Source organism: Peromyscus californicus, unplaced genomic scaffold (genome assembly GCF_007827085.1).
Source record: "Peromyscus californicus insignis strain IS unplaced genomic scaffold, ASM782708v3 Scaffold_7__1_contigs__length_154581171, whole genome shotgun sequence".
NCBI classification, from domain to species: Eukaryota; Metazoa; Chordata; class Mammalia; order Rodentia; family Cricetidae; genus Peromyscus; species Peromyscus californicus.
In genome coordinates, this window is record NW_026294595.1 from 3,174,727 (window position 1) to 3,198,710 (window position 23,984).

At 47.1% G+C, this 23,984-nt stretch overlaps 1 protein-coding gene across 7 annotated transcripts in view; it reads left to right on the forward strand.

Annotated features, from left to right (window-relative positions):
* The window catches only part of Ttll11 (tubulin tyrosine ligase like 11), a 247,050-nt gene that overhangs the window by 81,654 nt on the left and 141,412 nt on the right, over positions 1-23,984 (forward strand). For all 7 annotated transcript variants that reach the window (XR_008215032.1, XR_008215033.1, XM_052724180.1 and 4 more), the window contains 3 exons: positions 4,518-5,093; positions 18,557-18,652; positions 19,550-19,665. Coding sequence is in view for 5 of the 7 variants with exons in the window: in XM_052724180.1 (XP_052580140.1) it covers positions 4,518-5,093; positions 18,557-18,652; positions 19,550-19,665 (788 nt within the window). In the remaining 2 variants the exon portion in view is untranslated. The remainder of the gene's footprint in view (positions 1-4,517; positions 5,094-18,556; positions 18,653-19,549; positions 19,666-23,984) is intronic.

The following is a 23,984-nucleotide window of genomic DNA, read 5'->3' on the forward strand; positions in this document are numbered from 1 at the left end:
TTTTTTTTTCGTGTGTATGTGTGTGGGGGGTGTGTGGGATAAGGGATATGTGCATGTATATGTGTGATGTGATGTGTGTGGTGTGTGTGTGTGGTGTGTGGTGTGGTGTGTGTGTGTGTGTGTGGTGTGTGTGTGTGTGTGTGTGTATGGTGTGTGTGGTGTGGGATGTGGGGTGTGGTGGGTGTATGTGTGTAAGTAGTGTGTGGCATGTGTATGTGTGTATGTGGTATGTGTGGTGTGTGTGCATATGTGTTTATGTGGAGACATGCACATGTATGTATGTGCATGCAAAGGCCAGAGACTCCTGCAAGAATCTGTAGAACTGTTCTCCACTTTTGAGACTGCTTGGAGCTTATCAGCTCAGCTATGCTGGCTAGTCAAGGAGCTTCAGGGGTCTGCCTGCCTTAGTGCTCCCCACCCCATCCCAACTCTGGCATTACAGGCGAGTACCACCACGCTGCGGGGCCACATACGTGGGCTGCAGGCACTCTTCCAACAGAGCCGTCTCCTCAGCCGTGGCTCCATCGTTTTTAGACTGTAAAGTTCAGTCATCCAAGCATCACCACCACCCAGCTGTAGGGTGTCTTAGCTCTTGAGTAGCTGGACCGTTTATTAACCACCCCCTCCCAGGCCTGGCAAACATCCTTCTACTTCTGTATTCTTAAGAATTTGACTTTGGGGACCTTGAATGGTGAGACCCTACAGGACTTGCCTTTTTGTGTTTGGCTTGTTTCTCTTCAGAGTCCTCAAGGTGCCACCTTCTTAGCATTCCCTTCCCTTTTAAGGCTAATAATACCCCGTTTAAGTAATGTTGGAAATTTGAACAGACTGGCTTTCCCAGATGCCTTTCCAAAACATCCACTAGGGGGCAGTAAAAGATACAGAAATTTTTCAATAAGCCTCCTGAGTGCCAAGCAAGCTGGCCAAGGCATCCTCTGTGTATCTCTCTCAGCCATCCGTGTATACAGTTACAAGATAATGGATTTCACATCCGACAGCAGAGCTGGATAAACCAGAGATACCATCAGCTGTAGTCTAAGAGCCGTCTTGCTCACATTCTGGCAAACACCAAGGCATAGAACTTCATTTCAGATAGTGGCTTCAGATGGTATTTTTGGCTTAATTCACTTTAGTCCAGTGGGTCCCACCCAGTGCACACATCAGAATCACATATCCAGGTCTCAGCTGAAATCAAGTCAAAATTTTCAGTGGGAGGTGAGGGTGGGGGTGGGGTCCAGAGATAGAAACTGTATTTAACATCAGTCATTGGAGGGGAAGGTGTCTATGGGGGCGGGGGGGGGGGGGACAGAAGTCAGAGGATATGAATTCTGAAAAGTCTTTCTTGCCAAAGAAGTGGCTGAGGGGACTGAAGATATAAGGACCTCATTTCCCAGGCCGTGTGTGTGTGTGTGTGTGTGTGTGAGTGTGTGTGTGTGTGTGTGTGTTTGTGTGTGTGTGTATGTGTGTGTGCACATGCGCGTGCATGTGTGTAGACCAGAGGTCAAAGCCAGATGTCTTTCTCAATTGCTCTTCACCACTTTGTTTGATTGTTTTTGTTTTGTTTCGTTTCGTTTCGTTTTGTTTTGTTTTGTTTTGTTTTGTTTTGTTTTGGAGGCAAAGTCTCTCACTGAGCCTGGAGCTCGGCTAGCCTGGCTGGCCAGCAGCCCTAGGGATCCTCCTGTCTCTGCTTCCCCAGTGCTGGGATTACAGGCTTACACCACCATGTCCAGCTTTTTCTGGTGGGGATCAAGCTCGGGTCCTGGTGGCGTGGCAGTTCCTTTAATGACTGAGCCTAATGGCACTTGCTTCTGATCACACTGGCAATCCAGACAGAAGATTTGAAACTGGGCTATCCCAGACAGCTCTGAGACAGCCATCTTCAGGGTGGGGTCAGAGCCCAGATGTCAGCAATGTCTGGGATACCAAGAGAACCTTTCCTACAGAAGTCAGAAAGTAGGTCTTTGATTTTATCTTATCAAAAATAACAATGGCCAAGTAACTTGAAGTGGAACCAAGAGATCTGGGTTCTTGTCCCAGTTGCCCACTAGCTAGTTATAGGACCCAAGGCAAGTCCTGTTGCCTCTCTAAGCCTCAGCCTCCCCCTTTGAATTATGAGTGGATGGGATGATGTCGATCTCCAAGGATCCTTTTGGTTTAGAAAATTCAACGATTCTATTAGAATTAATAATCTTGATTTGTAGTGACAACTCTGGCAAAGAGCAGAAGAAATATTCAACAGTGTAATAAATGACAGGGACTATTGACCATGTAGTTTAATTTATTTAAGGCACATACCCTGAATTCAAAGGAGAAAATATCACTCCTGATAATATATTGAACTGTTAGTATCATTGGCCTAGAAAAAGCTTCCCAGAGGCAGAAATTGCCTGTCAGTGCAAACTTGACATTTTTCCCTGGCTGATCCATGGCTGCCACTTGTCCATTGCACTCATATTTGCCGTAAAGGCCGTGCATGTGGATGCTTTGGATGAATATTAAATAATGGCAGAAACGTCAAGGTCACTGTTGCAGGAAAGGCTCTGTGAAGGGCCCGGGAGCCCACATTGATCTCTTGTGAAGTTCCATTCTAGAATCCTGCTGACATGGAGGAAACAATTGATGTGAACCATTATTAAGGCTTTAAGTGTTTCTCCATTGTTAAGGATCTTTTACAAGCCCAAGGAATCGGCAAAAGCTTCAGTTAGAAATATAGGCCAGTCAAAGAGATAAGTACATTCTAGAGCACAGATGGCCTGGGTCAGGCTTGCACAGCAAAGGCAAAGGCTGGCCGTGGACGTCACCGGCTCTGTCTGCCTCTGGGCGCTGCTCTTAGTGACAGCTCAGAGCAGAGCTTCCATGCCGGAAGCTGCAGAGAGCAAGGCGTCCTCTATGCCTTTGTCCGTCTTCACATGTCCCCACTGAAAACCTCCTCTCTCAACATTTCAGTTATCAACTTCCATAGCTTCCCAAAGCTCCCCAACATGGCTGTCTCAGGCTGTCTTAGTACCTGAGCCTGGCCGGTTTGCAAAGAATAGAAGTATGTCTTTCAGCTCCACAGTCCAATGTCAAGATGCTGGTAGCTGGTGAAAGATCTTTACTGCATCACACGGTGGCAGAGAGCATCATAGGACAAGACATGGCAAATGTGCTAGCCGGCAGTGGGGAGGGGTGCTCCCTCTCCCTTTCTCATGAAGACACCAGTGCTGTCACGGCCTCCATTCTAATGGCCTCTCCAACTTTACCCGCTAAGTTGCCACCTTGAGATATCATCAATATATGCATATGGGGGTTAAGTTTCCACCATGTGAGCTCCAGGGGAACACCTTGAAGCCATGGCCTGGAGGAATTGGGTACCTATAAATTATACACGATCACAGGTCCAGATCTGAACTGGCCAAGTGCCTGGATCATCATGGGAGTCTCCTACTGACCCAGAACGGGGAGGAGGGCAAATGCTGCAGATGACAAACTAAGTCTCCAAAGGTCCAAACAGATTGGAGGCTGGGCCAAGTCTGTGAGGCGCACATCAACCAGAAAACCCGGTTCTCGTGTGCTGGCTCGGGGTGACTGCACTCGGTCCTTTGCACGTTTCAGTTGGTCACATCTTTATATTGTCCCATTGAGGGTTGAAAGGAATATGGACGAAGGCACAGGGCTCTAGAGCTGTCAGTCCAGGACTCAGTCCCAGCTCTGCCACCTCCCCCAGTTAGAGTGGCAAGTTACTCTATCTTTAAAGCATGACAGTGGCTGGGCTTTTGTCACTCACACATCAGCTTTTATTTTCTCATTGAATTCTTAGCCCAATCTCACCCTGAGCTGAGGATGTAGCTCAAGGCTAGCATGTGCAGAGGTAGCTCAGGCGGCCGCATGCTTGCCTAGCATGCACAGTCCAGCACCACATAAGCTAGGGGTGATGTTTACTTATCTGTAATCCCAGCACTTGGGAGTTGAAGATAAAAGGGTCAGGAGTTCAAGGTCATCCCTAGCTACAGAGCAAGTTCAAGGCCAGGTTAGACAAGGTACCCTGCTCAAAACAAAGAAGATCGGGAAAGAAAAAAAGGACAATATTAGTTCTATTTAGCAGATATGGAAGGTAGAGAAATAATTTGTTCCGTAAATGACAGCACCAGGCCTTGAACCCAGGCAGGCTCTTTCCTCTCACACATAACATCTACACCCCTCTATAACATCTACACCTCGTGTTTTCTGGGACAGTTTGATGAAGTAACTAGTGTAAGGTGCCTATATGATACCACAGGCACTCACAATTTGTATTAAGCCATTGTCATTGTTATTAGTTACATGACTCGTACAAGAATACAACTAAGGATTGGCAAAGTGACTTGAACTCAGTCTTGTGACTGCCTTTCTAATCCATGTTCTACCTCCCTCTAGAGACTGAGGACAGTCCCATGTCACTGTACCCCCAGATGGCATCATCTCTGTGGAAGACACCTGGTGAGCACTTGGGAAGGGCGATCTCTGACACAGTGCTAAAGGTCTTTCCCTCCCCCCAGGTCCGGATGGTGAAAGATGGTGACCCATCCTGGAAGCCCACTTTTATTGTGAAACCGGACGGTGGTTGTCAGGGTGATGGAATCTACCTCATTAAAGATCCCAATGACATCCGCCTGACTGGGACCCTCCAGAGCAGGCCGGCAGTGGTCCAGGAGTACATTTATAAGCCTCTCCTTATTGACAAGCTCAAGTTCGACATCCGTCTGTACGTCTTGTTGAAGTCATTGGACCCCTTAGAGATTTATATAGCCAAAGATGGACTCTCTAGATTTTGTACAGAGCCATATCAAGAGCCGAACCCCCAGAATCTGCACCATGTCTTTATGCACTTAACCAACTACTCGCTGAACATCCACAGTGGCAAGTTCATCCACTCTGACAGCGCCAGCACAGGCAGCAAGAGGACTTTTTCGAGCATCCTCTGCAGACTCTCCTCTAAAGGTGTGGACATCAAGAAGGTCTGGTCTGACATCATCTCCTTGGTGATCAAGACGGTCATCGCCCTGACCCCAGAGCTCAAAGTTTTCTACCAGTCAGACATCCCTACAGGGAGGCCAGGGCCCACCTGCTTCCAGGTAACCATGATAGCTTCCATCCTGAACTTCCTAGCCTCGATTGGGCCAAGGAATGGGATGAAGGATGGGGTAGGATGGCCAGATGTAGGCATATATGTAGATGTAGGCATATATGTAGATGTAGGTATATATGTAGATGTAGGCATATATGTAGATGTAGGCATATATGTAGATGTAGGCATATATGTAGATGTAGGCATATATGTAGATGTGGGCATATATGTAGATGTAGGCATATATGTAGATGTAGGCATATATGTAGATGTAGGCATATATGTAGATGTAGGTATATATGTAGATGTAGGCATATATGTAGATGTAGGCATATATGTAGATGTAGGCATATATGTAGATGTAGGCATATATGTAGATGTGGGCATATATGTAGATGTAGGCATATATGTAGATGTAGGCATATATGTAGATGTAGGCATATATGTAGATGTGGGCATATATGTAGATGTGGGCATATATGTAGATGTAGGCATATATGTAGATGTAGGCATATATGTAGATGTAGGCATATATGTAGATGTAGGCATATAGGTGGTGGTGACTGCTATGGGCTTTTGAAACCTCCAGCCCGACTTCCACCTTTCTCTTTCCTGTGTGACTTGGGCCAAGCCACTCCCCTCACTGAACTACAGGTCTGTAAGATTCCTGTGAGAACACGTGTGTGTGTCATTCATTCTCCAATCACTGAACAGTTGTTACCACCTACTTAGGGGGCGTCAGGCATTGTGGAATACTGCTGCCCAGTGTTAAGAGTCCACCCTGGGAGGAAGAGCGCTTAAGAAGCAGCTGACAGTGTTACAAGTGGTTGAATGAAAGAGGGAATGGAGCAGGCGCTGTGGGCCTGTGGACCCACCTACCATTCCTGGCTGAGTCCAGAAAGGCTTCCTGAAAGCTTAACTAACATATGACGTGAGAGAGAGTGGATAGGGACAGCCACAGAATGCTCTAGGTGGAGACATGTTGCTTTGGAGGTAAAAGGAAAGGAAGCCTGGTGTGTCTGAGATACCGAAAGAAGTTCACTGTGGTGAGGGTGGGGTTGAGGCACAGGTGAGGGGTATGAGGGGTAATGAGGAGGGAAAGTAGGTTAGAGACAAGTGGTGGAGAGCCTGAGGCGGTGGCAACCACAGAGGGTTATAAACAGACTACACTCAGGCTTTCACATTCTCAAGGACACAGTTCCATGACCTGTGGGTTAGGTACTGAGCCAAGGCTAGCTGCAAGGAGCCTGCAATGAGATAAATGCTGCTGTACAAGCAGAAGATGCTGGTTCTGAGTAGGGAGGTCTTGGTAGGCATGGAGAGAATGGGTAAAGCTGAGTGCCATTTAAGAGGCTGGATGGCTAGACTTGGGCCGATGTGGTCTAGGGAAAGAGAAGGGATGGTAGCAGAGAGAAGAGGAGGAACTGAGATGGAGACACGCGTCTTGGGCTCTTGGGAGGTGGGAGAGAGGCTACCAGGACAGGACCAGCTAGCAACAAAGGCCAGGAACTGGAGGGAAATGTCTGTGTGGCAGCCGAAAGGAGAGGTCAGTATACAAGTTGATGTTTGGGCTGGCATCCAGGAAAGACAGGGTGGGCTGGGGAAGAACTGAGAGCTCGCCTGCAGCAGCGACTGAGGGTATGAGGTGATCTGGAGAGGACCCTACGACACCTCCACTTAACAAAGGGATGGACTGAGGCAGGGAACCCACAAGAGAAACTGAGAAGTTTGGTCAAGGGTGAATGTTAGAAATGCCAAGAAGAGGGACACCTGGGCCTGCAGCCTCAAACATTGCCAGGATGTCAGGCAAGGCCATCCCTGGAACTGTCTGTTATGTTCACTGACACTTCTCCTGGGGACTCTAGCAAGACCTGTCCTGGGCAACCAACCAGTCTGTGAGAGGGAAGGAAATGGAGAATGGTGTAAAACAGCTTTTTAAAATACAAGTCAGGGGTGAAACAGGAGCCTGGAGACCAGGCACTCACTGGGCACTCTTTCCTGCCACCAGATCTGTCAGAACAGGCAAGAGAAGATAAACCTCTGGGATCCTCCTCACCTAATCTTTGAAATTGTTGCATAGCTGTGTGTGTGTGTGTGTGTGTGTGTGTGTGTGTGTGTGTGTGTGTGTGTGTATGAGATAAAAGAACACAGAAGATATTTGTAATGACCACACCTGACCCACCGCCCGGCCCCTATTAGTGTGTTCTTCCTATTCTATTCCCTGCCTGTCCTCGACATAACCACTCTCTGAATGTTATGTTGACCATTTTCTCCATTTTCAAAACTACATGTGGTTGTGCACAAATGTTCCGCTAGACAGGACACTGCCTTATTTGACTTGCTTCTGAGCTTGATAAAATCCCTGGTGTGAAGTCCTGTCCCCTGAAGCGCCTGCTCCTTGTGGACAGCATTCCAAAGGTCCATCCAACTGCCAGGGCTGCTAGTGGCTTTGACTGCACTGGTGTGCACTACTGTAAGTGTACACAATCTATTTACACTTTTTCTGCAGAGAAAATGAGCATTTCCTGGCCATGCTAGGAGGGTCACAGACAGTAAGGAGCAAGAGTGAGGAGAGAGACCAGAACAACGACTCTCACAGGCACACACCCACTCACCAGCACATGAGTAGGCTGGGTAGCCCAAAATCTAGAGAGGCTGCTCAGTGGCTGGGCTTCCCATCAGCAGGGTCATCAGGTAGAAGCCCTGGGGGTGGGAATTGAGGCAGTGGGAGAAGCAGGAGGTGGTAATTGTCTTCTAGAGTCCCATCCATGGTCCTATGGCTCCTGTAGGTCTTTGAAGTGTTTGAAGATTGCTTATCTATCTGAATTATATCTCTGTATGACTTTGAAAGCATACCTAACATACCCATAAGTTTGACTATTATAGATGACTATTAATCTGTATTTCTTAATTATACATTACATTTTAAATGAGCTGCATAAACACAATACCCTAAACAAGAATAGAAATATACATACAGTATAACAAAATTAACTTTAAATTTGTGTCAAAAAAATAAAATCCATACCAATGCAAAATATGTAAGATTAATAGTTGTTTTTGGATTAAAGTAGGTTTAATAATCTATCCTTTTTTCCCATCATTTCTATATCATACCCCCCTTTCTTCTTTTAGAAAGAGATTGACTATGACCAATAACGATTTGGAACCAAACTCCTAAACAAAGACAAACATCCATAATCCATTTTTTGAGAATGTGGGTGTAGTGTTCTAGGCTACTTCCTGCTGATTGGGGATGAGCAAGTAAGTGTGTCGAATAGCCATGAAGAGATGGTTAGGGAGGGCAGGTGAGGAAAACTTCCAGGCAGTGCTGGAACAAAGAAGTCCTGACCCAGGCTACCACAAAATGAGGGCAGAGGAGACAGCTGTGATGTGGTCACACACAAGGTTCATCCCTGAGGACTGTGTGGTCATGCCTGTTTGGTAGTGACAGCTATTCTAGGAGCATCACATGGGGCCAGGCAAGCACGGCCAAACCACAGATCCCTCGCATGGTCACAATAGCAGCAGGGAGAGCCAGGATGGTCATTTTGTTTTGCAGTAGACAGGCAGCAACAAGCAGCCATTGGGGTGGGGCAGGGCCAGCCACAGAGAACTGAAGGGTTAGATCCAGAGTTGCTGATTTGGTCAGGTCACATCTAACTGATGGGCCCAAAGTCTCATGACCATTTGCCCCTGCTTGGCCACACTGAACAGTTTCTGAGGAGATAGGCTGGAAATGAAGCCCGTTCTAGCTTCGTGAGGGTTGGAGTCTTTCTCATCACCCAAAGCCACTTAGATTCTCTCTATACACTCACACCTGTATGGGCACATTGGGAAGTGATGTGGGTGAAAAGGCCTTAACAAGGTATGCAGTGGTATCCACTTACCATTTGCTGGCTGCATGTCTCAGACGTACAGCGAGGGAGAGGAATCAGTAACCTACTCTCCGCCCCCACCTCCCCCACCCCACCTCCCACCCCCACCCCCACCCCCCGCCACTCCTGCTCTCTTTACTTTCTTCACTTCTCAGGATGTCGTTAGCTGGGTTCCAGATACCTGAGCAGACCTAGAACAGGTTTGGGCCATGATATAGTTCTGATGTCCATTTGCCATGTGACCTGTCCTAAATCACTTAACTTCTCAGGAACTCAGTTTCCCCATCTGCCTCACAGGGTTGTCCAGCTCACGAGATAAGGACGATAAAGCTCTTTGCGAACTGTTGAGATACTACACAAACATGAGAAGCTATTTCTTTGCTGGTAGCCCCTCTTGCTTGGCCAGATGGCAGCATTGCAGAGCATAAACTCCAGCCAACCAAATTACATTCCTCTAGGGCATGTGACTGTGACCCTGTTCCAGCCACGAACACAGTAATGACCTGGAAAACATGGTGGCCAGGCAACCGCTGGCGTGGCTCAGTTGTGGTCAGATTTCCTGTCATCTGCTGCTGAGGAACACAGCTGCCCTGTCATTCCAGCCCATCCCTTTCATCGTCCAGGCAGCCCCAGCCACAGAGCCTCACATCTGCTGTCTTGAGGGCAGCAGTGTGACCCTGGCTTAAACATCAAGGTCAGCTAGGGTGTAGTTGATCACGTGGCAGAAACGCACGCAGAGAAAAGTCTTCTGCTTGGTTCTCCAGAGGCTCTTCCCACTCTGTGCCTTAGTCTGTTTACTTTTCTTGTTCCCATGTCTAATTCTGTCCTTGGCCATGACCTTCCTGTTGTATGTCTAGAGGTATATCATTCCTGAGGCCTAGTGTGGTGCTCTTTCTCTCTTTCTCTGTGCCCTCTCCCTTACCCCACAGCCCAGACACTCCAGCAGGCAGAAGCCAAGACTCAGTGGGGTGGTCAAGGGGGTTTCCTCCTCAAACACACTGGGTTTGAGGTTTCCCAGTTCCCACTTACAGCAACTGTTGTTAGTGAGCTTGATAAACCAACCTTTCCTTGTCTGGGTTCCCTTACCTAAAAGGAGCAAGCATGTTTATAGCTACACCCCAGAGCTGTTGCATGCTTCAGTAAGAGAGCTGTGTGGAGCAGTCCCTAACGCACAGCAGTCACTTAAGTGACAGGTCGGATGTTTATTACATTGTCTCCCATGACAACAGTTCTCACACCTGCCCACAAGGAAGGATCTTGACGTTATAGTAAATCGGCAACCCTTCTCATTTTAGTGTTAACTGGGATATTGGTGTTCAAAGTTTGGAACCAAGTTTGGAAAACAAGCCCTTGGCCTAGTGTTCATCACCTCCCAGCCTGACTCCCTGGGTTCCCTGTGCCTCAACCTTAGTTCTCCCAAAGAAGATCTGCGTCCTCTCCCTGGGCATTGCCAGTGCTGTCCTGGTTGGGCCTCCACTTCTCTCTTGTCCTGGCCAGCGTGCTCCAGGCTCTCCTGCTCACTGGTTCTGGTACTCGATACCCTCTGAAGAAGTTCAGACCTCTCTCTGTGATGCCTTCCATGACCACTCAAATAGCTAAGTTGTTTTCTTCCTTTGGAATCTCATACGTTCCCTGGTCCCCTGAGATGAGGCCTGAGCTAAGTGCGGGGCCTGTGGCTAAAGCCAAGGCGAGGTCGGTGCCTCTTGGGGGTGCTCCGTTTAGTGTGGAAGACTCACAGAGATAATCACAGTTCCTTGTAAGTAATGCAGTCCAAAGGCACACATGGGATCAGGGGACAGTTAACTGCTCAACTGAAGGCCCCAGAAGAGGGGATACCTGCCCAGGTGAGGGCAAGGCATGCAGAGGGTTTTCACAGAGGTGGTGAGGCATCCACGCTCTTCTAGTTTCCCTGCTACCTCACTGGTTGTGCCTCCTGAGCACCTTCCTCTGGCCTGTCAATATTGGAGATCCCTAGGCATCGATTCTGGGAAGTTTGTCTTCATATATCTGTGTCACTTCCTAAACGATCTCATCCTGCCTTGTGACTTTAGGGATCAGCTACATGCTGTTGAGTCCTCAATTCATATTGCTAATCCTGACCTCTGCTTGAGCTCCAGACTGAACTATCCCATTGCCATTTACACTTTCTACTGGGATAGTTAGTGGGCACCGAACACTTACCGGGTTCAGACTCTTGCCTTCCCTCCTGGAGACTGCTGTCCACCTTCCTTCCTGTTCCAGCAAGTGAGCAGCATCCACATAGACCAAAGCCAGAATCATCCTTAGCTCCTCCAGTCCCTTCTTGCCACATCCAACCCACAAGCAATCCTGCGAGTAGCCAATAAGAACCTTTACAAGTCAGATTCCGTTACCTTCCCTGCTCAAACCCTCTGACGGCTTCTTCATTGTGCTTACAGTCCTGGCTGCACAGTGTGCTCCGTACGAGGCTGCCCGTCTACCCTTTGCCTTCATTCAGAACTCAACTCCCCTCAATGAGCTCTCCTGGAATGCTCGTGCCAGCCCTGTAGACAGGACACTCACTCTCTTACTTCAGTCACAGTTGGCATGTCACCTCCTGAAACTCACAGTTCTGGTCCTGATGGAGCCACAGAGACTGAGCTTAATTTCTTTCAGCACACAGTGAGGCTGCCAGAAACACATGAAAACAGGTGTATGAAATAAGTGTTTGGGGCTTTGGAGGGGAGGTGTGACCTTCCACTGTGAGCCCCAAGAAAAGGAGGGAAGCGAAGCAATCCTCTTGCTGTCCTGCTTCTGGTCTGGAGGCAGCTGTCTGGAGCATGCAGCAAGGACAGGATGCCACACAGACACTGGTGACCCCAAGGAAAGTAACTGGTTAAGTCAGGAATGAGCCCCAGAAATCTGTCCCAGGATGTTCTAAGTGGAGTCCTAGGCCATATGTGTGTGTGTGTGTGTGTGTGTGTGTGTGTGTGTGTGTGTGTGTGTGTGTGTAGGGTTCATCTACAATGCTAGGAAAGAATGACCCAGAATGGCTAAGGTTATCTTCTGGAGCTCACACAGGACAGAGTTCCAGCCGTGAACATCTAGAGTCCAGAAGCCTTGCTGGTTACTGGGAATGTTCAGTGGAGACGGCAAAGATGTCTTCCTCCACAGGTAGTGATGGCACAGCCCATCTGACCGTAAACAACAAGATCTTAAGTATCAAAATAACCCACAAAGACTGATTGCAGCACGAAACTCAGAGTTTTGAGCCAGAATAAATACATTTGTCATGGTACCACAGTGCCCAGCATCCACTTAAGAAACCACTGCAGCAGTGCACACGGGGAGGGAAGGGGACAAGCGTCCACTAGATCCCAAGTCTTCATGATGAGAGAACTAGCAGGAAATGGATAACAAAACAGTTATTATAATGGTGCACAGAAATTTAAGGAAAACATTACCTTATGAGAGAACTAGAAGTCCTTAAAAGAACAATTGTAACTCCTAAAAAGACAAAAATCCAAGCCGAGCTTGATGGTACACATCTGTGATCTCAGCTCAGGGAGGCTGAGGCAGGAGGATGGAAGCCGACCTAAGCTACATAGTGAAACCCTATCTTAAAAAAATCAAGAGGCAGCAAACAAACAAAACAAAATCTTATTTCTGATGTGAAATTCTCACTGACTGGGATTAACATCAAACATGATACCGAAAAAAAACAGCGGTTAACTGGAAGACACCATGAGCTATGCAAAATCAAACAGAGGAACAGGACAGGGGAAAGGCATGAAACATACCAGGAGGCCTAACACATGTTCATGTGGGGTCCCAGGATAAAGGAGAAAAGGAAACTACAGAAAAACAAAAACTGGTAGCTGAAGCTTCCCAAATTTGGTTAAACATAGCAAAAGCTCACAATCCAAGAAGCTAAAACAAAAGAAAAACCCAAACTCCAAACAGGACACACATCCCACCCCCTCATACACATCCCACCCCCTCACACACATCCCGCCCCAAGACTTACAACAGGGTACAAATAACTAGTAGTGATGAGAACAACTTTGACGCAGCCAAGAGAAAACACACCCTTCACACCCATGTGAGAAGCAGTGTGAGTCCAAAGACAGTGAGCTGACAATATTCCTCCCTAGCCTGGGCGGTGGTGGCACACGCCTTCAATCCCAGCACTCGGGAGGCAGATGCAGGTGGATCTCTGTGAGTTCGAGGCCAGCCTGGTCTACAGAGCTGTCACATAGAGAAACATTGTCTCAAAAAACAAAAACTAAAAAAGGAAGGAAGGAAGGAAAGGAAAAAAAAGAGAAATGGCGAAAGCCCTTCCCTGGTCCTCCCACCCTCCCCTCTGCCCACCTTTCCGTGCTCCTGTGTTCTTACCTTGCTGTAAGGTTAGCTTGCTCATGGCCTTCTCTTCTCTGAAATGTGAGCCCTGGAGACAGAAGTGTTGAGTTGCTTTGTTCCTGGTGCCTAGAACAGGTGTTCAATAAATACTCCACAAAGAAATAATGCTATCCAGGAAGGAGGGAAGAGTGGGGGTGGAGGAGACACAGCAAATTAAAACAAACTAGAGCTGTGTAATTGGAATTCAGGTGAGCGGTTGAGGGGGCTGGGAGTGCTGTGTGATAGTCAGCCAATCCTGGCAGTTAAAGGACACGCCACAAGGACTTGAACTTCTATGGGCAGAGATTCTTTTTGCATTCTAGAAGTTTCCCTGCCACCTCTTAATGATTCAAAGGGGTGAGTTTGAAATCAGGGAAAAGTGAGAGCTGAGGCGGGTTCCAGAAGTGAGATGGCCAGATCTGGAAAGGTCTTGCAGGAGTTGGTGACCGGTAGATACGGGAGAAGTTTGACTTGGTGGGTGGTTGGATAAGGCGTACAGGAAACCAGCGAGTTAGAGGAAAAGGCCGCTGAGTTCAGTAGCTGTGCTGTGGGACGAAGCAGTGGCCTGAAACAGCAATCATCACGTCACCATTCCCGGTGACCAAGAGTCTAGGGTAGAGACTGGAGACCTTGGCTTAGCAGTTAGGACCACTCGTCACTCTTGCACAGGACCCAGGTCCGATTCCCAGCACCTACCTGGTGGCTCGCAACTCTATTAGCTTCTGACCCAGCAGGCACCAGGCAACACACATGGTACACAAACATACAAGCAAGTGAAATACTCACACACAGAAAATAGTAAATAAATAAATCTAAAAACCTCAACATGATAAACTTAAAAAAAAATCTAGGAGCAATTCTAGCACTCAGGATGCCAAGATAGGTGATCTCTGTAAGTTAGAGATTAGTCTGGTCTACACATCGAGTTCCAGGTCAGCCGGGTATAGTGAGACCTTGTCTTAAAATAAAATAAAATAGAGAGAGAGAGAGAGAGGAGAGAGAGAGAGAGAGAGGAGAGAGAGAGGGAGGGGAGGGAGGGAGGGAGGGAGGGAGGGATGAGGGAGGGGTAGAGGGAGGGAGGGAGGGAGGGAGGAGAGAGAGAGAGAGAGAGAGAGAGAGAGAGAGAGAGAGAGAGAGAGAGAGAGAATATCAGAGAGTAACTGATGTGTCTTTGGCTCCAGTTTACAGACTGTCCAGGGCTTCAGTCCTCTCAAGGCCTTCCTGAGGAAGATCCTCCAAGTTCGCTCACAATGTTGACAGGCCTCAGGTCCTGCCTGGTGGGTGGCTGGAGAAATCAAGTCGTTTCTATCCTTCTCTATCCACTGGCAGCTTACTTACATGCCTGGTGGCTTCTTTCAGAGTGAGAGAAAGCACCCCAAGACAGAAGCCACTGCCCTTTTTTACCTTAATGTTGGAAGTGACACACCATCCTTTCTGCCCTTCTGTCAGAAACAGGTCACTAAATGTAGCTACACTCGAGGGGTAGAGGTAATTGGGAGTTGCACAAACTCTTGAATACTGGGAGGTGACCCACTGGGACCACATTAGAGACCACAGACCACAGGTATATGTAGATTTTTAGGAGTCCTGGACTCCTTGTTGAAAACACTTGATTCAGATGGTCGTGTGGCTCACTCAGAGGAGAGATCTCTCTGTGGAATGTAGCTTGACACCTCTGTGTGAATCTAAGTCAGTTGCTCAGGACCCTCTCCAACTCAGTTTGAAGCTTCTAGAGGTCTGCGGTGAAGGGCAGATGTTTTAAATCCCAGGGCTTCCTCAAATAGAAGGTGTCCCCCACATAATTATTGGTTGAAAGGCTCCATAAGGCAGATGGTCACATGAATGAAAAGTCACCTCTCCATTTGACAACACTTGCTGTACCACAACCATTGGAGAGGCTGAGAGAGGTCCTTCCTTTCCCTCCCCAAGCTGCAGGTATCTAGTCTCCTAAAAGGAGGGACTAGATGAGATTAGTGATTTTTCAAAAAAGAAAAAAAAATACATAAATGTCTCTTCCTGGAAATGTAGCATACTAAAAGTAGTCAAAGTTGATCCAATCTGGCTCCTTCCGAAGAACATTATCTTGAGAAGTTGTGGACCAAGAAATTTTCAGACTTACTTTCTTCCTTTCTATTTATTTATTTATTTTGTTTGTTTGTTTGTTTGCCAGTTTAGACATTCTGGGATTTTAATGGCAAGATCGAGTTCTTCCTTGTCCTGTGAACCTGAGAGTCCTTGGTACTGGATATTTATTTATTTATTTAGTTAGTTAGTTAGTTAGTTAGTTTAAGATTTACTTACTTAGTATACAGCATGTATGACTGCAGGACAGAAGAGGGCACCAGATCTCATTATAGATGGTTGTCAGCCACCATGTGGTTGCTGGGAATTGAACTCAGGACCTCTGGAAGTTCAGCCAGTGCTCTTAACCTCTGAGCCATCTCTCCATCCTGGTACTGGATATTTCATCATCAAACTTTTTGAGAGGAATACAATTCAAATGTCCTTGAACTTAAAAAAAAAATGCATAATATTGTTTGACCTCCCTTAAACACACAGTGTGTGTCAAGCACTTTGCAGAACACATTCCACTGGGTGCCCTCCTTGATGGTGCATAGTTATAGAAAACATTCAGTAAATATTGCACTAATGAATGAATGAATGTTCTTTTGCCCATTTTACAGATGAAGGAAGTGGGGCCTAGAGCCACCAAGAAGCTCGCCTTCAGTCATGTAGTTAAAGGCAGAGCTGAAGATGAGCAGCCCCTTGTGACTCCACAGCACACCAATGCCATCCCTTTGATGGACTTCGTTGGAAACTGTAAAGAGCTAGCATAGGTCACCTTCTATACAGCAAGCGCAGTGCTAGGGGTCACTTTTCAGACCCATTATTGATGGCCCTGCAGGGCTTCCATGTTATGCCCATTTTTCAATGAGGTCATGGTTCAGAGAAGCTAAACACCTTCCCAAAAGCCTATTAAAGAGCTAGTGAGAGAGAATGAGCTGAGATAGAGCCCAGGGCTTTCCAACTCCAAAGCATTCCCATGTAAGATTCAATCCATTCAAAACCAAGCACCCAAGTTCAGAGTCTTGAATGGTCGGCACTGGTGGGTGCCAACCAATTCGTTGGAAGAGGCTTCACTGTTCTTTTCTCTAATTCTCAACATCCCTTCACATTCTGTAGTCCACTGGGCCTGGAACAGAAAAGAATCTAACCAGGTTTGAAAGAGTGAAAATCCAGACTTCTGAGATGCAGCAGAAAGCCAGGGCAGACAATCAAGGATGACCAGTGCTGGCACAGTGGCAAGCCACTGTCCCCAACCTCATTTGCAGCACATGGCTCAGGCCAGGTCCAAAGTTACACTGCTGGTGTCACCACAGTCTCTTAAAGGCCTCATCACTCATATCCACTTGTCATTTATTATTAAGCAGATCTGTAATATATGCAGCATTTTCTACTGATTTCCATTCCTTCCTTTTCATGACCACGGAAAGAAAAATAGTACAAGGGTGATTTTTCCCAGCTCCTCATCCTGATTACCCTTCACTGAGACATAAGTTCATCTTGAATCATTCCCAAAAATGGCCATCCAGACTTTGATTTCATTAATATAGATGAAGCTACAGTTTGATAATTATCATTTAACTAATGCATATTCTATATGGATGAGCAAATGGATTCTCCTCATCTTTCCCTCTTGGAGTCCATAGAGGAAGAGGAATCTACACCATATCTGTTTCTTTTTTGCCCTCTTCTGCATCATTTATTTATTTAGTTTTCTGAGACTCCAGGGTTGTGTCAATTTTGTTAGAAATTTTCTAATGTTAACACTTTTCTAGAGATAATGGGAACCACTCCTGCCCCTAAGAATCTGTGATCCATGTCTTTGAGTCTGAATCTCATTAGGAAGGATCTGAAGGATGCACAGTTCCCCAGGTGAACGGTGTGAAGAGAGAGCAGGATGCACACGCAGTTGGCCTGACGGAGGGACTTGTAAGGAATTCAGAGGTTAGGGCGCTGGACGACAGGTGCTGAATTCAAGCATGGGTGTCCAACAATTGGTGCTGGAGTGAGCCTTGAGCACAGGGTTGGCCTGTGGTGCTGATCTGTGAAGTCGCTGCACAGGGTCCCACACTCAGGCAGCTTTCTAGCCTGGTCTTATGCTATCACAATTTGGAAACTATTAATGCTTTTTGAGCAGAGACACACACACTCATCTTACCCTGGAGGCACATGTGATCAGTCCTCTTTGGGTGTGAAAGCCAACATTTTCACCCTCTTGGTAGGCAGTACTGAGGACCCACAATCCTTTCTGAGACTCAAATTCTGCTGCCTTCTTAGGCTGTCTTCTTCATAGGATCTAATGGAATTGTGACTCCTTGGTGCATTGTATAGTTACTAATTCTCTCTCTCTCTCTCTTCTCTCTCTCTCTCTCTCTCTCTCTCTCTCTCTCTCTCTCTCTCTCTGTGTGTGTGTGTGTGTGTGTGTGTGTGTGTAGCACGCATAACTATAGAGGGTTCTAGGAGCAGGAAAAAGGGGTGGTGATTGGCACCCCCCAATGTCATATTTTCCAAAATAAACCTCTTCTCCCCTCTCCCTCCTCCCTCATCTCTCACTCTCTGCACACACACACACACACACACACACACACACACACACACACACACTCCAAGAGGTTATGTCAGACTCACCCAGGGAGGGTGATTAATGTTTCCCAAATACATTTGCCCACATTCTGCTGAAAGATTCTAACAGCGGGTGAGGCCTGGAGGGTGAGCTGCTTTTGAACCTTACAAGACACTCGTGCATGCTCCAGGTTAGGAGAGGTGGCCTTGGGTGTCCAGAGATGTAGCCAAGAAGGAACTTAACAGAGGAGAGTAGAACAAAGGCTGGGGGGGAAACTGATGGGCTGCAGTAATCCTTAACATGGTAAAACGCCTGTTAAGGATAGAGGGCGTCGTTTTATGGCACTTGGGTCGACAGAGATAGTACTGAAACGCACTATGGGAACGCATTCCATTACCAAGGTTTCCATAAAAAATTCTGCTATCCATTTGGCCCGACAAGTACACCCAGAGGAGCAAGGGCTGTGGAGGAGGGAGGTCAGGGTCAAGGCCAAGGTTGGAGACCAAGTTTGAATTTATTTTCCCCTTAATGACCCTAATACCATACTCAGTTCCTGAGAAGAAATTGTGGCCGGAGGGAGTAATTCTGAATCATGTGTGCTCTGTCCAGATTTTAGGCTTTGACATTCTTCTGATGAAAAGCCTGAAACCTATGCTACTTGAAGTGAATGCAAACCCCAGCATGAGAATTGAGCATGAATACGAAGTAAGTGATTGCAGCATCTCCTGGACCATGTATCCCTACCTGTGAGGCATCCCCTTGACTGCCCAAGACTTGCCATCCTCAAAAATTCACAGCAAAATTCCATTCGAGTCAAATAATTTTAGTTCTGTCGAGCTCCAAAGAGAGTCTATTAATATAAGACCTTTCCGACCCACGGTAATTTCCCAGCATGCCATTCTTCTCATTTTTAAGGTGGGAAACTTAGAAGCAGCTGAACCTCTCCATCCATTTTGACATGAACTAATTAGTTAGCCTCAGGAGATGAACTAATTGAAATTCTATGAATATGAGTTAGCCATGTCGACATGCTTGAGCCACTAAGATAAACAGTACATTTAACAGCGCTTGTGCCCCACCCCCACAAATGAATTTAAGGAGCCAGAGGAAACACCCCTAAAATTACTACTGGGTTTTTGGGGATTATCTGGATTCTTTTAATTTTCTTAAGCCTTTTTCACGTTCCCATCTCATACATAGTGAGCATCGCATAATTTTGATAATCCAAGAAGCATAGTGCCAAGAGCAGGCATGGTAGTGCACACCTGTAACCTCAGGAGTCCAGAGGGGAAGGCAGAGGGATCATGAGTTCAAGGCCACCCTCAGCTACATATCAAGTTGGCAGCCAGCCTAGGCTAACAAAACAAAATCTTATCAATAACAACAAAGCCGTAGTGCTGTTATTTTTTGTGGGTTTTGTGGATTTATAAAAGGTGATTTGCATATTTAAGCTAAGGTGAAGGAGGGTTAAAATCCCCTTCTGTGGATTTGCATAGGCCAGATGCGTGATTGCACAACCACTGGGCTAGTTGGAGGCAAGCAGAGATAAGCATCCGAAGTGGGTCACAGTTCAGCTCTGACTCGGAATCCTTACCTTCCAAGCTCTCTCCAGGGGTGTTTGAAAATATCCCCAGCCTGGTGGATGAGGAGGTGAAGGTGGCCGTGATCAGAGACACGCTGCGCCTCATGGACCCTCTGAAGAAGAAAAAGGAGACACAGTAAGTCTTTATTATGTCACTCATTTCTGCTGATTTTTTCATTTCTCTTTGTGTCCTAAGCAGGTGAAGTAACTTCTTGAGATCTAAATGAATAAATCATGTTTTTATTTCATAAATAGTCCCAAGCAACCAGCAACTCAAAATCAGGAGTGGTTGGGAATACAGCTCAGTGGTAGAACATGTGCCTAGCATGTGTGAGACCCTAAGTTCCATTCCCAGTACTACATTCAGTCAACAAACCAACCAATCAATACACTAATAGAATCAGGAATTACACCACAGTTGAGATTCAGTGATAAATCTCCCGTGGTTATCCAAACCTAGAGGTAGCCAACTAAGCTTCCACTTCCCTCAGAGATAGGATCTGTACTTCCTGTGACTGTGAAATCTCTATGCACAGGAAGAGCGCTACAGCACATGGGGAGGCCACAGCAGCTGCCCATGGAGAGAGCTGCCTCTGTCTCCCTCAGTGGTTTATACTCTTGTGGTAGAAGCTTTTGAGCTCTGTGTTTGCAGAGCAGATACCATGGACTTCTGACACCTCTAGCACATGTCCACATGAAATTTCTGCCCCTCCCACCCTCTTGGCCACCCATGGGGACACCAAGGGGAAGATGTATGTCCCTACCTCGCCCTTCATGCAATCGTCCTAGATATGAAGAACATTTCACTTGGCCACTTTGCTCCGTTTGTCCCCCACCACGCAGTTCAGGCTCCCACAAAATTAGTGTTGACTGATTGTTGTCAGGCCTGGGCTTTAGGCAGGAACCTGAAGCAGGCATTTCAAGTACTTCTTCTCATAGCCGTGATGCGTCAGACTGACCCCAAAGCCCCCGGCTGTGTCAGCACTTGCCAGCCATGGCTGGAGACAGGGAGACTCCTCATCAGTGGGGCTCAAGCTCTTGTTTGATTGACTGCACAGCAATGCTTCTCACCCTGAGTGCACATGAGAACAGAGCAGCTTTGGGAATGCCAGCACAAGGGCCCCACCTTCCGCAATGCCAGATTTTATGAATATGGCTTGGAGATTTGTCCATAAACATTTGTAGGTTCCCCAGGTGCTGTATCTTGGCAGGTGTGGTTGAGCAACCGTACCTTGCAGGAAGTGTCAGGAAGGCTGGGTGGTACCTGCTTCCCTGTCTCTTCTGAGAACAACTTCACCATGCTGGCAGCATCCCACAAACATTCGCCTGGGGTTTGCATAGGACAGTTCTGCAGATGTGGCTGCCATGGACTCCTGCTTTAGAGATGATGTCCCTGGGCCGCCAAGTCCTCTGAGCATCTCAGGCCCAACAGCAGGTAAATGATACGGCCACTGGCTGAGTATATGCAGCAACTCTCACTGCTTACTCTCAGAAAAAAAACACTGGTTGGAGTTGCAATTTAATTAGATTAATTGCAATAAAGCACACTCCTTAAAAATCTATTCTGTAATGGTTATTGATCTCAGTGGTCAAGATGAGATTCCCAAGATACTTTGGGCTCTGTGCAGGAAGAATTGGGGGGCTTTCTATAGCGTGGGGGTGCAGATTATTTTAGGATGACCTTGACACATTGGTATTCTGACTTCTTCACTGGGAACAAGAAGTCCAAAATCCATTGTATGGCCTAAGCATACTTTTAAAATTTAAGTTAATTTTTTTCTTTTGAAAATTTCCTACATGACTGTATTACATTATTTTCATCCCTTCTCCAACTCATCGTAAGTCCTTCCTATAACTCCATCTCAATATTTACAACCTCCTCTTCAGTAATATATATACATAGAAAATCTACCAAGTGTATTAGTGTTGCTGTGAGGTGTGCATGTCTAGGGCTGAGACTGGATAGCCCATCAGAGGCCTCCTCTGTGGTTCTGCCCTGAATGCACTGTCTCCTCTGAGCTCAGAGTCAGGGCTGGTTAGTGCTCACAAGGGAGGCCTGAGCATTCCCTCACCTCTGCCACCTAACACAGAGGACTCAGAGGTTCCACCCTTCACACTAAAACAGCACAGAGACAGAGCCCTCTTTTACCCTGTCCTTGTTTCGAGGTACTGTAGATGTAACCAACAGTCTTATTAAATAAGAAACACAGAGCCGATTCAGAGAAGAAAGCCAAGAGGTCAGAGCTAAGAGCCTCACCCTTCCTGATTCAGGGATCCTCTTCAGCCAAGAGAGCTCTCCGAAAGAGGGGCCTACTTCCTGTGTGTATGTCTTTATACACTCTAGCTGTTCTGCCTTCTAATTGGTTGTAAACCCAAACATGTGACTGCCTCGTCACTGCCTGAATGTACCGCCCTCCAGGTCCTTAAAGGCATGCGCCACCACCGTCATGCACTTGCTATGGCTCTAATAGCTCTGACCCCCAGGCAACTTTATTTATTAACATACAATTAAAATCACATTTCAGTACAAGTAAAATATCACCACATTGTACCAATACAATCTGTATGTGTAGCTAGAGTTTTCCTGCCTGGCCCACAGTCAGGACAAATCTCTCTCACCTGCTAGTCCCACAGCCGCTCAAACCCAACCAAGTAAACACAGAGACTTATATTGCTTACAAACTGTATGGCCATGGCAGGCTTCTTGCTAACTGTTCTTACAGCTTAAATTAATCCATTTCTATAAATCTATACCTTGCCACGTGGCTCATGGCTTACTGGCATCTTCACATGCTGTTTCTCATCGTGGCGGCTGGCAGTGTCTCTCTGACTCAGCCTTCCACTTCGCAACTTTATTCTCCTCCTTGTCCCGCCTATATTTCCTGCCTAGCCAATGGCCAATCAGTGTTTTATTTATTGACCAATCAGCAACACATTTGCCATACAGACCATCCCACAGCACGTATGAGCTGAAGATCTGAAATTTAATTGCAGTGGAGCCTGGGACCATTAACTGGGAAGGATGAAAGAGGCATTTTATAACTTATCAAGTCATAAGTAGCAGCATCTCATTTTTAATTTAAAAAGCATTGACTTTGTATCGATATCCAGGAACAGAATTTCAGGACTCCAGCTTCCTTGTTAATCGAGAAGTCCTTTCATCCCCCTCTTTATCAGCAGCAAAAGGAGGTGTGTGAATAGCTAAATGCCATTTACTCATTTTCCCCCTGAATTTCACTTTATTTTATTTTATTTTTAGCCAGCAATAATCATCCATGAGAGCACATTGCAATCTGCAAGGTGCATTAATATATAAGCAATTACTATGTGGTAACTTTACCAGGTTCGAGGCTGAATTACTTTTCAGTTCCTATGTCTCAAGATAACTGGACAAAGTACAGGGTAGGGGCCAAAGAAAATATGCAAGGCTGTGGATGACGTTCTGAGACCATTCATTCCAACTGTATTGAGTGATATCACAGTAGAATTCTAGGCTGGAACTTGCCTGTAGAAGCTGAGTTTTCAGTTTCTTTTTGCTGTTGTCTCTTGTTTGAGTTGGGTCTCACTATGAAGTCCACGCAGGCCTTGAACTCACAATCCTCCTGTCTCTGCCTCCCTAGAGGCAGAGGGATTACAGGTGTGTGTGTCTCCATGCCTGGTTCTAGAGCATGTGGCTGGTCCTTATTAGCTCCTGCTTTGGGTGTTTGTCATCAAGACAGCTGGAGTGGAGTTCCCTTGATCCACACAATCTTAATTAAGAAGCAGATGTCCTGAGCCCCTCAGCCCCAAGACTTCTCTGAAACAGTGCAGAAGAATCATTAGAAAGGCTCCAACATGTGCCTGTACACCCTACACCCCCGCACACCCTGCACCCCCATGCACCCTGCACCCCCATGCACTCTGCACCCCCATGCACCCTGTACCCCCGTGCATCCTGCACCCCTGTATACCCTGTATCTCCATGCACCCTGCACCCCCATGCACCCTGCACCCCCTACACCCTGTACCCCCATGCACCCTGTGCCCCTGTGCACCCTGCACCCCTGTGCACCCCCGTATACCCTGCACCCCCCATGCACCCTGCACCCCCGTATACCCTGCGCCCCCGTACACACTGCGCCCCCGTATACCCTGCGCCCCCATGCACCCTGCACCCCCTACACCCTGTACCCCCATGCACCCTGCACCCCCCGTACACCCTGTGCCCCCCGTACACACTGCGCCCCCGTACACCCTGGGTCCTGTAACTCCTGGGACCTTTCTGGGTGAGACTGACAGCAGTCATAGATGTTCTACAGCAGAGGAGCCTGACCCTGCTGACCTCCTTCCAAACATAACCAATAGCACTTTCTTTGCTGGGCACGATAAGGCTGTAATCCCAGTACATGGAGGCTGATGGGATTGCCATAAATTCAAGGAAAACCTGCACTATCTAGTGAATACCCAGCCAGGCCT